This window comes from Rattus rattus, chromosome 1 (genome assembly GCF_011064425.1).
Source record: "Rattus rattus isolate New Zealand chromosome 1, Rrattus_CSIRO_v1, whole genome shotgun sequence".
NCBI lineage: Eukaryota > Metazoa > Chordata > Mammalia > Rodentia > Muridae > Rattus > Rattus rattus.
In genome coordinates this window covers 125,980,342-125,995,228 of record NC_046154.1, presented here as the reverse complement: position 1 = coordinate 125,995,228, position 14,887 = coordinate 125,980,342, and the positions used below count along the sequence as shown (strand labels likewise).

The window sequence follows — 14,887 nt, the reverse complement described above, 5'->3', positions numbered from 1 at the left end:
AAGAAGTGGGGCCTTAACGAAGTCCACCAGGCTCCCCAGTCACCCCACACCCTATCGCTTCTGGGGTTTGGAAGCTAAGGAAGACACGCAGGCCAAAGGAAAATCCAGCCGACCCACCTGACACCGGCTTGGAGGACTGCGGAGGGATTTTCCCCAGAGGAAAACTTTTCCAGGCCTCAGTGGTGTCCACTCGGCTGTCGGGGGAGGGAAGCCTCTGACACTCGCCTGGGTTAACCTTATCCCGTGAGCTGCAGAGGGAGGAGCCGGCGGGGGGAGGAGCCCGCGGGGGAGGAGCCGGCGGAGGGAGGAGCCGGCGGAGGGAGGAGCCGGCGGGGGGAGGAGCCGGCGGGGGGGGAGGAGTCTACAGAGGAAGAGCAGGTCGAGGGAGGAGCCAGCAGATAGTGGAGCCTGCAGAGGGAGAAGCCGGCGAAGAGAGGAGCTTGCAGAGGAGGAGCCAATGTAGGGAGGAGCGGGCGGAAGGTGAAGCCAGAGGACGGACCAGCTGGCGGAGGAGGAGTTGGCGGAGGAGGAGCCGGCGGAGAGAGGAGCTAAAGAAGGGAGGAGCCGGCGGAGGGAGGGGTCGGGATAGGAGTCGAAGGCTGAGGAGTTAGTGAAGGTAAGAGCCCGGCCTAGAAAAGCCGGCGGAGGGAGGAACCCACGGAGCCCAGGAGGAGGGCGGAGGAACGTCCGCCTCGGCGCGGCCGCAGACCCGACGGGCTCCCAGGGACAGACGCCCGGGCCGGAACTGCAGCGGCCGCGCGAGAATGGGCCGCCCCGGGACCTAGCGCGCCGCAGCACGGGCCGCGGCCAGGGTCGGGCGGAGCCGCCGCGCAGCTGGAGCCATGAACGGGGACGCCATCTGCAGCGCGCTGCCCCACATCCCCTACCACAAGCTCGCCGACCTGCACTACCTCAGCCGCGGCGCCTCAGGCACGGTCTCGTCCGCCAGACACGCGGACTGGCGGGTGCGGGTGGCAGTGAAGCACCTGCACATTCACACGCCGCTGCTCGACAGGTAGGGCGCCGACGTGGGACCCCACGCATATGCGGGCCGAGGCGTTATCATCCTGGCCGCACTGATGGTGATGCGCCGGCTCCGCCGCGGCGAGTCCTTAAGTTCTTGGGCTATCCTGGCCCAAGAGAGAAATTGTCCTGGACGTGCGTCCGACTTCGCAACTCGCCTTTCCACCGCCCTGCCTCTCCTCCCATCCAAGGTGTTCTTTCTCTCTCTCTCTCCAGAACCCTGCAATCACCGCCACCTCTAAAAGTGTGTTGGTACAGTGCTTGTGGGCTTTGCTCAATATTAGCTAGCTGTTAGTCACAGAGCTGTGGGGCTCTGGCAACTGCTCTTGGAAACGAAGTACGAAGCAGTGAGTGCAAAATACACACCGGATTTTGAACATTTAGCGCCTCTGTGTGTGTGTGTGTGTGTGTGTGTGTGTGTGTGTGTGTGTGTGTGTGTGTGTGTGTGTAGTTTTTATATTGATTAAACGTCAAAATATTTTTCTAGGGTTTTATGTGTGTTTCACTCCATAGTTTTACTGAGCAGTGCTGCTCCTGAGCCTGCGTATTATGTCTTGGTTTGGTTGGATTTTGGTTGGTTTTGTTTTGTTTGTGGTTTATTACGTGCACTCATGAAGTTCGGATATCAAATTCTACATTACCAGTTGTTATTCGAGCTCTTGCTTTGGAAGTCCCCAAAGGAAGTGTGCTCTGTTTTTGTAACAGTAAGATGAATCAAAAGCTATTAAATGGTCAAAACTTGTGAAGATTGAAAACAAATTTGACCATCCTTTGTCCTGGTATTATTTGGATCCAGCTACCATATATTCAGAAGAAGAAGAAGAAGAAAAAAAAAAAGCATTGGTTTCTGTTTCCAGGAAAACATTACAACTAAATACCATAGATCTGTGACTGTATGTGTTAGTCAATGGGTCTAGTCAGAACTCTTGGTATTTTTCTTCCATCAGAAATTAAACCGGACCTTCATTCAGTCCTTAGTGCACTTGCTAACACTGGTGGTTGCAGTGTTCTCTTCTCCTGGATCTAGTGTGGAAATACAGATATCATAGTGGCTCTATTGGTCAGAGGCCATTAATGCTGGGTATCAGGGCAGTTCCAGCATCAAATAATTCTCTTGCTTCAGCCCTGATAAAATGTTAGGCTTTCATCTGCCTGTGCTCTTTTTTTCCATTATGGGCGAGATCACATTGTAGTAGTCTATGGAGCCAGTGCTCTGTGTGTGTGCACTCACGCGTGAGCGCATGCATGCGTGAACACACAGTAGTCAACATTAAAAGGGAGGTTGGTTAGGAATCAAGCAAATAGTCTATGCAAATGTAGCACTAATAGACCACTATCTATACTAAAGCTAGTTGATTTTTCTCACTTTGGTTTCTGCTTTTCAAGGTTAAATTTACCTAAGCTTTGTTTGTGTCATTTGTAGGCCGAGGGATAAAGATGGGAAAGAAGTTGTTGCTTTCCCAAATTTGCCAACCACTTCATAGTATAATTCCGTTGAATTAGATAGGGAAATACCTTTATAAGACCAACAAAACCCCCTTGCCTTACTGCATTGCCCTCTTTTATCTTGCTGTCTAAGATCTTTCCATGAGCACAGGCCTAGGATTATGCAATTGACTCTGAGGGTATCTTACTTCCTCACCTATAAAATATGAATAATAAACACTGTACATATACTTGTGGCGCTCTGGTGTGGATAATGTACCCATTGTTCTTTAAGATTACCTGAAAAGAAAATAAGTTTATGTGACGTTACATGTTATTTTAACAATTAGTGAGTCATTCTCCGTAGCCAATGAGTGGGACTTCCATAGCAATCTTCCCGCTTTAATGAACTGCTGACTCCTGTTGGCTGTTCAAGTACCCTAGAGATGGATAGCTGTTTCCTATTGAAATTTTGAGTTGGGTAATTTTAGTGATATAATTATTGAAGATTTTGCTTTTATTTCCCCCCTCAATCTTGTTGAAATCTAACCTCACAAACCATCTGATTTGCTTTTCTCATCAAACAGTAGACTAGGAAAAACAGACTTTACCAGAGCTACAATTTAAATGTGACTTAAAACCTGTCGCTTTGTGTTGTGGTCACCAAAGGATCATTCGTTTTTCTAACTGTAGATGCCCCATATGTAAAGTGGAGATAATGAAACCAGCTCTAGAGAGTTGCCCAGGGGTTAGAGTGCATATAAAATAGCTGACAAGGAGGAAGAATACATCATACCTTTTCTTGTGTGTATTTACATGCATGTGTATATACACGTAGGGGATGCATGTGCTGGTCCACATGCATGATGTATAAGCCAGGGGTCAACCTCAGGTGTTGTTCCTCAGGACCACCATTTAGTGTGAGAGAGAGAGAGAGAGAGAGTGTGTGTGTGTGTGTGTGTGTGTGTGTGTGTTTAATGTTTTGGAGTGTTCATTATTGTTGGCTTTTTTATCTGAATTAGGAATTAAACTCGGAGTCTCCGGCTTGTGTGACAATCACTTTACCGACTGTGCTGTCTCCTAATCCCTTATTTCATACTTTGGACAGAAAGAGGAAAGGCTATTTTATATGTATGTGTCACTGGAACTTCTACACTGTGCCCTCTCATTTCAAGTGTCCAGGGATCTTTGGGTTCATCCTGTAAGGCACTACACAGCAACTGTCTTGTTGACCCATATCTCTTGGGGCAAACACAGAACTTGAGAAATTGAAGTTTAATTGGATGAGCTTCACAGACTGATAGAACTGGTTTCTTTACAGCTGAGATCAGGGACAGAGAATAGGGACTTGGTTATGTTGCCTTGCACCTCTTGAATTTAGAAGCATAATATATTTTGCCTACTCAAAGACTTAATAACCTCTAACTATGGTTGGGTGTGTGTCCCTGAGTCTCTCCGTGTGCCTTAAGTAGTCTGGTCAGGAATGTCTGTTGGTATTCTTATTTCAGCAGTCATTCGTCCAGGGCTCGGGTTTCTTAAGAGCCAACTAATCATCATCACTTACCCAATAGGCTTCTCCTGGAAGCATTTCTATTTATGTCATCGCTGCCAACACCCATGAATCTGGGGATAAGAAGATGGCGTCAGTATCAGCTCTCCCCCATTGCTTTTGTTCATTGAAGTCCCTTATAGCCAGTCAGTCCTGGATCTTACTATTCTTTTCCGCCAGTGCTTTCTCGTCTTTCCACTACTACTTTATCAGTTCAGGCTCCCCTCGCTTTCTATCTGAACTATTGTTACAGTCCTCAAAGTTGTTCCTCTTTCTCTCAATCCCATCTCCTGAACCAAGACCGTTATACCTCCTTTTACTGATTTCTTTTCTCTCGCTCCAAACCTTCCATTGCACCTGACATGAGACAAAGTGGTTCGGGGCATCTTAGGGTCCCAGCATGCCATTTATGCCACCCTCCCATACAGACACTCTTTCATAACCTAGCTCTCTTGGCACAGTCACAGCCTTACTTTCACTTCCCCAATTCGTTTGACACGTGGCTGTCAGACATGCACTCTGTTGCTCGATAGTAGGCATTGCTGTAAGTCCTGGAGATGGATACACACGTGTACAAAAGAGAAGCAAGGTCTTGCCTGTTGTGGAGGCCCCATTTACTTCCTGTGCCTTCTCTCTGATGTTGAATTCTAGCCATACTTCAGGTTCCATTGAAAGTCTACCTATTTGAAGATGGTGGTGACTTTACCATGCTCAAAATTCTCTCTCCTCTGAATGCCCCATAGTTTGCTCTCTCTGTTATTAAATACATATATTTATATATTATATATGTAAAATATATGGTAATCATCACATTATTCTTTGTATTATTTATTTATTTTCCTTATCTGAATTATGGGCCTTTAAAGGCAAAGATGCCATTTTGTCTTTGTATGTGATAAAATGTGTCCACAGCTCTATTTGATAATCACTTTTATTCATGATCACCTAAGAAAACACAGATATTTACATTAATGATTCACTACAGTAGTAAAATTACAGGTACAAAGTAACAACAAAGATAATTTTATGGTTGGGGGGGGGTCACCACAACGTAAAGAACTGTATTTAAGGGTCACAGCGTTAGGAATGTTGAAAACCACTGGCCTAAGCTATTATGTTCCCAATGTTAGAATGTTTTAGAGTTCATGTTTGGAAAACTTTCCTATGGCACATAACAATAAAATGTAATGTTCTTCTAATCAAATGTGCTCCTTTTAGTATAAAATAATCTCGAAAATTGAATTAACTCAAGCATCAGTCATTCTAACATAGGTGGATTTTTGAAGCTTCCTCTTACATTGTTCCTTCTCTTTCCTAGAAAAAGCAGAGTAACGACCCATGTGCTGCGCTTTGACTGTTCATGGGAAGTACAGTCATCAGCATGCGTAGCCCTCTTCCCACCAGTGGTTAATGGAAGTTATTTTGACTGCCCTCTAACAGACCAATAGAGTACAGACAGTGGATAGCATCTCTATTTTGAATATGGTCAGCGTTGGGGATTTAGCTCAGTGGTAGAGCGCTTGCCTAGCAAGCGCAAGGCCCTGGGTTCGGTCCCCAGCTCCGAAAAAAAGAAATATGGTCAAGCTAAGGGACACAGACGTTGAAGCTACGTAGCTAATTAGTGGGAGAAATCCAAACTTAATTAATCTGTGAGCATGGTATTTGTAAGTGTTTTTCATTATCTGAAGTAATTGTCTTCTTTTCCCCTTAGTGAAAGAAATGATATCTTACGAGAAGCCGAAATATTACATAAAGCAAGATTTAGTTACATTCTTCCAATATTGGGAATTTGCAATGAGCCTGAATTTTTGGGCATAGTTACTGAATACATGCCAAACGGATCATTAAATGAGCTTCTACACAGAGTAAGTACTGCTTGTTTTCAGTGGCTTTAACCATTGTTCAGTCTGCTCAAGCTAAATATAATATTTTTGTTCTTCAGCCGTATTTCTTTGCATGTATAAATGAATCATACCAGGTAGGCATGGGAAATAGAAGAAATTCATACTACATAGTTCACTGTTAAGCCATATATTATATTAGTGACAATTTAGGATCCAAATTAAGTATTAGCAGTTAGTGGACCAAGTAAATTATCTTCAGTGACGTGATACATGACATTTTTCCATCTATAGCAGTTTGAGCCAGTACTGACTTATTTCCCAAGGTATGAGTTACTCTGACTTTTATTTGTGAATCCTATCAACAAACACACTTGGGAGTCCTCATTCTCAAAATGCATATATTCTATTTTTATTTTTGCTTGATCTTACACACTGATTTTTTTTCCAGTCTACATTTTCCTTCAGAAATCATTTTAGGTCAGATGCTGCATTTTATGAGGATTTGAGCTAATTAAAGTTGCATACTACCGAGAACACCTGTGGCTCTCCCGCATTATACTATGCCACAGTGCTGTCTACGCAGGCGAGGGAAGGTGGGCACCGCTGTCAGCCACTCATGGAGTGACTTCCTCTTTGTTTCAGAATACATCGCATTCTATTCATGACTTGTGACCATCTGAAACAAAGACGGACTAAAGTAACTCCTGTCAGTCTGTAAGGTTTGTGTACCTGCCCCAACAATCAACTCACAAAGATTCCACCAATCAGCTTCTTTTTGGTTGTTTGAGAACTGGAGATTAAGCAGAGATTCTAATCTTTTCTTTCCACATCCCTGTAGATATTCTGTAGATTTGGAGCCCACTGGAAATTCTGTAGCCTTCGCTAGGGGTATTGCTAACTCTTAGATGTGACCATAAAGCATAGATTGCCACTGTCCCCTTGACTGCATGAGGAAAAGTCCCACATGGCACTGCCGTGCAGAGGCCCCGTTGTTCCTTTAAACTTCATAGTGTTTTGAAAAAGTTGCCTCTGTACAGACCAACAAAAGATTCGCTTACTCCTAGGCACTAAGTGTATGCGTTCCCAAGGAAGTAATGCTCTGCGTTGGAATTTCCTATTCCTTTCGGTTCCTTAGTCTAGTACCCTGAATTATACACTAGTTACTCACCGTGGAGTTTATCTTGAAGCACTCATCCCTCACATCATAAAAGATCATTGAATGAAAAATGGAGATATACTATAAAAACAGCCTAAAATGTTTTGAAACATCTCCCTACCAATTGGTAACTGAAATTTAAGCAAGTTTGTTTTCAGGATCATAAGGCCATTTTTAGCACTTCCAAAAAAAGTGACTTTTGCTTAGTGTTTTTTTAACAATGAACCCATGGGTGTGGTGCCTGATTGGCATTACCACCTTTTCCAAAGTGTCTGATTTTTCTGAGTGTACACATTCTCCTGGGAAACCGAGTGAGCTTCATTTATTCAGAAAGAATTATTTTTAAAGAAACTCATGTGAATATAGGTTTAGAAACAAAAGTGGTCTTAGATTTCACAAAAAGAAAATTCCCAAAAGTTAATGTTTCAAGAGGTAAAGTCAATAAATTGTGTAACAAAAAAGTCTGAGATCCAGTGGGATGACTCAGAAGGACACAGGCACTGTCACCCAATAAGAAAAGCTTGACTGAGGCTGAGCCCAAAGCCTGTGTCAAGATGGAGGGGAAGCACTCACTTCAGGAAGTTGTCCTGACCTCTACACTCACACTCTGACACATGTACCCCCTCACATGTATACACACAAACTATAGTAACAAATTAAATGTTTTTCTGATATGACATATTGACACTCCAAATAAATGTAATATACTGACAATTTTTAATTGATGTAGAGATTATGTGACAATTATAGTTTTAAATGAATATGAAGAGTTAAAATTTTGAATGGATGGCTTAGCATGTCAGAAGCAATGATACATGTTTTTCTCTGTGTGCATGTGCTTATGGGTCTAAGTGATTAGATGAAGCCATGGAACTCGGTGGTACAGGAGAGTGTAAAACCATGTGTCTGTATATACATACAAATAACCAAGAGCGGTTTCTTCTAAAGAACAAGACAGGAATGCCATGCAAGGGCATGGCCAATAGAAGAAGAAAAACACCACTGCTGTCGTTATCAGGAACAACTCTAAAACTTAAAATATATGAAACAGTATCAATTGATACTATGTTATAAAATTGAGTGTGCATTTCATCTTAGTCTGTAATCTGTTTCCTCGTGGATTTATTAATTTTTAACTGCTAAATTAAGGTAGTACTTTTCACTTTATTTCTTTCACCTGTACAAAGAAAACTGAATATCCTGAGATTGCATGGCCATTGAGATTCCGCATCCTGCATGAAATTGCTCTTGGTGTAAATTACCTGCACAATATGAACCCCCCTCTACTTCATCATGACTTAAAGACTCAGAATATCTTGTTGGATAATGAATTTCATGTTAAGGTAACTATTTGCGGGGCTGGGGTGGGGATTTCTCTGGGTCTTTTCCTTAATAATTCTGAAAAGGCGTTTCACTAGTATCTTAACTTCTGTCTTCAGTACCACCTCCCTGTGGCTTGGGGCTGGGAAACCTGACTGGGTAGGTGAGGGAATGAAGCAGTCTCAGGCTGCAAAATCCAGGGGAGGAAGCTCTAGTTCCCAGCATTTGCACAAACTGCCAACTTTGCAATGGGACCAGGGATTTTGCATTCCTATGGGTCTGAGGCATTGGGGGTCCTTAATATACATGCTCATGGCTCTTTGTCAGCAAGATTCATTCACTTAGGTGGTCTCAGCTCTCCGTACTTCAGCCCCTTTCCTGAAGTGGTTCAGTTATTCTTGTTTGTTTGTTGTGGATCTGGGGGAGCTATGAGATAGCATGGAGGGTAGGCCGCATGTCCCTGCACACTTAGCTCTGTGAGCCCCCATCTCACCTTTGCCCCACCGGAGGAGGTCATGAAACCCTGTATCCAAATTAAACTTCCTCTTGCCTGATAAGACCATGTCTAGCAGCACCTGGAATTCTTCCTTATGCAGATGGGGCATCCCCATTTCCCAGACCCTGGCCAACAATGTACCCTCACCCCATAGTCCCTACTCACCCCCCACAAGATTGTAAAAGAGCTGTCTCACTGATCTCACTGCCCTCTGAGGCCTCTCAGCTGCACACCATCCCCATTCCGTTCCTCCACTCTGACAGACACTTAATATGAAATGGGCTCATGTGTATCCCGGCTTGGCATGGAACTCAGGAATCTCTTACCTCTGCCTTCCTAGTGCTGGGATTAAAGGTATGCACCACCACCACCACCACCACAACAACAACAACAACAACCCTGGCTTAAGGCTCAGTTATTCTTAAACTTTAGAGACAGAATTTGATACAAAATAGCAATTCACTGTGTTTCTTAGTTACAATTGTCAAAAATGTTTTACCTTTGTTTTCTTTTCTGTTTTAAAATTAGGGTAGAGTCATAGGAAATTATAAATCAACCTGGCTCTGTGTACCCGTTACCCAGTTTCCCTACATAATTAGAACTCAGCTTCCAGACCAGAAACTGGACAGGGATTGGAGATTTTTGACCACCTTTTGATGTGCTTCCCATGTCACCTGTATAGCCATCCATGAAAAGCTTTTTCATGAGTCCATTTCCTAACTGAGTGTTTCGTTTTTATCATTCAGTTTTAAGAACCCCATATATATTTTGAATGAGTCCTTCATTCATCAGATAATTTTCAAATATTTCTTTCAAATACTTCTCCACTGCTTGTGTTGTTCTCCCCCCCCCCCTCTCTGTGTGTGTGTGTGTGTGTGCGCGCGCGCGCTCGTGATCGATCATTGGCTATTCTGGCTGACTAGAGACAGGATCCTCCTGTCTCCAGCTCCCCACTGCTTGGATTGCAGGTGTAGCCTGCCACGCCTGGATTTTTATATGGGTTCTGAGACATTAGGCATGTTTGCCCGGCAGTACTTTACCACTGATCCATGTCCTGGGCCTATTTTTATCCTTTTAACAAAGCCTGTCGCCAAGAAAAACCAGACATTGATCCAGCTTATCATCCTCTTCCCTTATGCACCATGCTCGTGCTGTCCCCTGTAAGCTCTGTCCCTTAAACTATAGGTACTGACTATTTTCCTCAATGTTTCCTTCTAAGGTTTCTTACTATTAGGTTTTTATACTGAAAGCTCATGTTTTGAACTTGTTTTTGTGTAAAGGGCAAGGCATACTGTAGTCCTGCATAGAATGGGGGGGACGCAAATAAGGAGTGACTTCCGAGTTGTTAATACTAAGTGCAGCTCACTCTGTTCTTATATGCCTATTGGTATAGGACACAGTGTCAGAAGATGATTTTAAATATTAAAAATGTTCAAAGAGACACTTATCCCTCCACTACTTAATAGAGTAGTTGGGCCAATAGAAAATTTTAACGGAGAGTCATGAGAAAAAATTTTAAAAATTACCGAATACACTTCCTTTTTCTTGATGTAAAATAGTAGTTTGGGAAGAGAAAGAAAGGTCAAGCTTGTAGCCCAGGCTTCCTGAGAGGGACTAGCTCGGGGTATCTCATCCTTTCTACAGGACCTGTGGTTACCTGCTGTCCTTGTGAGAGTCCCTGCTCCCAGAGGACACAGCATCCATGTGAATAACTGATACTTTCTTAAATGACCAAACGTCCTTCCCTGTGCTTTCGGCCATTAGTTCTACCTTGTGTTTATTGGTCAATGTAATAAATTCAGTTCTTCTCTGGTACAAAAGCCGTCCTAATATTTGGATCGCAAAGGTCCCTCTGCTTCTCATGTTCACTAGGAAATTGTGAGGTGCCGGCCAGTGGATGAGGTTTGAGGCCAATCTGACGCTGAGACCCTATCACAGGAAAGAGGAAAAAGGGGAGGGGGGTTAGTAATTTACCAGTTGCCATGGACAGTTATGCTACTCAAATTTATTGACACGCAGAGGTCCCGAGAGGATTCTTTATGTTTATGTTGTTATTGTTGTTGCTTTCACGTGTTATTGTTCAAGCTACCTCCCCTTATCATGTACTTTTTAGAATTCCTTTTGTACAGCATCAGATCTGATCCTGTTGTTTGGGTAAGATTTAAGCCTCCATTAAGAAAAGAGTAGCACAGTGTAGCCTTAAGTAGCCCTAAGAATCTTTCTACACATTAATCCAATCCTTCCGTTGATCCATACTTTTAGGAAATCACCATTCAGCTTCTTAGGGACATACATTCTTGCATTACCATTCTAGTTTCTCCTTAAGACTCCTAAAGGAGTCCTTGTGACTGCTTGGTCACTTACTCCATCTGGACCAGTCAGTCCTTCCGTCAAAACCACCTAGTTCCTCGCTATATCCTGGGCCTATGTTTCCCCATATTTCTCACCAACTGACATGACTTTCTTAATTAGCGTGACTAGCTAGTTCAGTTTGAAAGGTGTGGATGCCTGATGGCTAATTAGTTAAAAACAAAACAAACAAACAAACAAAAACCACTTTTTCTTGTGCAAAAGCCTCAAGCAGCCCAGACCAGCCACTCAGATTAAATTTCATGAAGAAAACAATTTAGCTTCCACATGCCTACCAAATGCTATATAGAAGTGAGCCAATGAATTCCAAATCTTCTGTATGTAATAAATACATCTGCTCAGTTAATAGCCATGTATGTTATTATAAACATAAAACAAAATGTCCTACAGATGCAAACAAGTTGGTGGTGTGGTAGCAATGCTATCAAAGAAATTTGTCTTATTTTATTATTTGTGGGACAACCTTGTTATGCAAACTGTAAAACTTAGTACTGGTCTTTGTTTTTCATGAATTTTTGATGGTTTCAGCATTTTCTGATTACTCTTAAAGTTTCCCTTTTGATACTTTGAAATGCCCCTTTGCAAACACTTTTAAAGGTTTTGGGTTTTGTTTGGTTTTTTGTTTTGTTTTGTTTTTCTTTTCCTTTTTTCTTGGTTAAAGGATTGTTTTTTAATAGGATGGATACTTGAAAAAAATCAACATTTTTTCCTTTTTTGAAACTCAGACTGATATTACTTTCTAAATTTTTTTCTTTTCAGTTTATAATAATCTTTAGACATACACACATTGGTAATAGTAACTAACTCCTATGGCTAGCGTGCCATGTGACAGATGCTCTCCTGAATCATCCCTCGAAAGACTAGTTTGAATTATCTCCACATACTTCTACAGGGTGCATTACTCCCAGTTACGAATGCATAACGTAGGGCACAGAGAAATTAAAGTCTCCTCAGGGTCACACAACAATCCTGGTAGAATTAGACTGTAAATTGGAATGACCTTGACTCCAGAGCCCAGGGTTCTTAACGGAAGCTTCGTTGCCTTTAGAGCTAGCCAGGCCTGGGTGTCCTCGTTCAGCAGCATGTCCCCCCTGTGTCTAGTTTGTTTTCTCTTAAGCTTATGGTAAGGTATGAAAGGTTTGTATATTCTGTTTATGATGAGCTGGGAACTGAAATGTTTATCTCGTTCATCTAAACCCAGATATAAATTATTTTTTTCTATACAAAGCACAAGAGTTAAATATTTAAAATACTACTTATCCTGGGTGGAGCCCACCCTACTTTGTTAACTTCTTCACTACGTATTGTTAAGTCTAAGTAATTTAAATGTTTAAATTTTCCCATACTCCTTGATCACTAAATAGGATTTCTGGTCTTACATTTTACCTTTTATTTTTAAAAAGTAAGGAACCTTTTAAACAATAAGAAACTTACATAGCCTATGTTGTATAACATATACACAAGATTACAACTGAAATAAAGCTGTAAAACACGTACTGAAAATAAAGACTGCCTACCATTGGTTACTTCCTTACCTGTGCATTCTCAGGGACACACACATATTGTGATATGTAGCCATCCAAAGTGATTCTTTTTTTTTTTAAGATTTGCTTATTTATTAAATATGAGTACACTGTAGCTGTCTTCAAAAACACCAGAAGAGAGCACTAGATCTCATTACAGATGGTTGTAAGCCACTGTGGTTGCTAGGATTTGAACTCGGGACGTGTAGAAGAGCAGTTGGTACTCTTAACCACTGAGCCATCTTTCCAGCCCCCAAAGTGACTCAGTAGTGAGCAGAAAGAATGTAATAGTGACTTTTACTATTATAAGATTTTAGTTATTTTAACATTTAACAACGCCACTTTTAGGAGAAGAGTACCATACAAACCTGGACTGGCAAACTGTCTCAGCTACACAAGTGCTTGCTGCCAAGCCTAATGGCGAAGTTTCATCCCAAAAACCCACGTGATGGAAAGAGAGAACAGGCTCCTGAGCTGGCCTCCCATGACCACACACATACACATACATACACAATTTAATAAAAAGACGTAGTAAGGACCATTAGACCTGATCTGTAAGCCATGTATATGGCATATGAGGAGGGCTAGTCAATGGTAGGGATTGGAAACCACAGCCTACCTTGAAGCTTCTTGATATAAAAACCAGTATTGAGTATATAGACTATTCACATTCTGAAATAGTTAGCATCCCTGTAAGATCTGCTACAGACCTCATTGATGTATAGTACATGTGGAGTTATCGGTAATAGCACTACAGTATTTAATTTGTAAGAGGTTAGACTATTGATAGAAATCACTTCTCTGGGTATGATAGCCATTATAAATGCAGTATATGAAAACAATGGCAGCTGATCCTTGAACTTTTTTTTAATTGAATTTTAATTCAACTCCTACTCACAGATTGCAGATTTCGGTTTATCAAAATGGCGCATGATGTCACTCTCCCAGTCACGGAGCTACAAATCTGCCCCCGAAGGGGGAACGATCATCTATATGCCACCTGAGAACTATGAGCCGGGACAGAAAGCGAGGGCGAGCGTGAAGCATGATATATACAGGTACAGGCTGTTGTTATTTTTTTTTAGTTGAAACGTAAAATTAATCAGCCAGAATTTTCCAGCTCCATTTTGTAAGATTTTCTTCTAAGAACTTACGGTGAAAATAATAAGTCCACAATGGTTGATGTTTTTCAAATTAAACCCTTTTACTTTAAGCAGTTTCAACATTGTTTAAAACTATGAAGGTGTTTAGTTTGTCCTGTGAATATATAACACTGCTCAAAGGTTTTCAGCTTAAGTGACTCAGGAAAGTATATATAAGCAACAGTCCATAATGCTTAATCACTGTTACTTACACATTACTCACATGAACTGCTTGCTACTGGGTTTAAGAAGAAGTCATAAAAACATCTTTTCTTGATATAAAGGTATATATGCTGATTATATAACTTTCTAGTCAAGACATATATCATTTACTACTAAAAGCACTTTCATTTTTACTGTTAATTATTTATTAAAGATTGAAAGTTTTCTGTTGCTGAGGTGGAAGAAACATTGATCAAATGCAAGCTGGGGAGGACAGCAACTATAAACAGATTGAGAACTCTGGAGGCAGGAGCTGATACGGGGGCCATGGAGGGATGCTGCTTACTGGCTTGCTTCCCCATGGCTTACTCAGCCTGCTTTCCTATAGAACCCATGACCAGTAGCCCAGGAATGGCCCCAACACACAATGTGCTGCGCCTTCTCCCTCTGATTTTAAAAATGCCCTACAGCAGGATCTTATGGAAGCATTTTCTCAATTGAGGGTCCCTCCTCCCTGATGACTCTAGCTTGTGTCAAGATGACATAACACTAACCAGTACCTCGTCTTATAAAACAGTTGGGAGAACACTTAGTGGTAGGCCTTTTTTTTTTTTTTTTTATTTATTATTAACTTGAGTATTTACTTACATTTTTTAATGTTATTCCCTTTCCGGCTTCCAACATCCCCCTCCCCCTTCCTTCCTTATGGGTGTTCCCTCCCAACCCCTCCCCCAATGCTGCCTCTCCCCAACAGTCTAGTTCACTAGGGCTCCAGTCTTAGCAGGACCCAGGGCTTCCCCCTTCCACTGGTGCTCTTACTAGGATATTCATTGCAATCCCATGAGGGTCAGAGTCCAGGGTCAGTCCATGTATAGTC

At 42.1% G+C, this 14,887-nt stretch overlaps 1 protein-coding gene across 1 annotated transcript; it reads left to right on the top strand.

Annotated features, from left to right (window-relative positions):
- Positions 1-574: 574 nt before the first annotated feature.
- LOC116903122 (receptor-interacting serine/threonine-protein kinase 2) lies at positions 575-14,432 on the top strand. The gene is made up of 4 exons (XM_032905475.1): positions 575-1,015; positions 5,709-5,862; positions 8,185-8,340; positions 13,607-14,432. Exons 1-4 carry the CDS (start codon positions 843-845, stop codon positions 13,793-13,795), a joined length of 672 nt encoding a protein of 223 aa, XP_032761366.1. The 5' UTR covers positions 575-842; the 3' UTR covers positions 13,796-14,432.
- Positions 14,433-14,887: the final 455 nt, after the last annotated feature.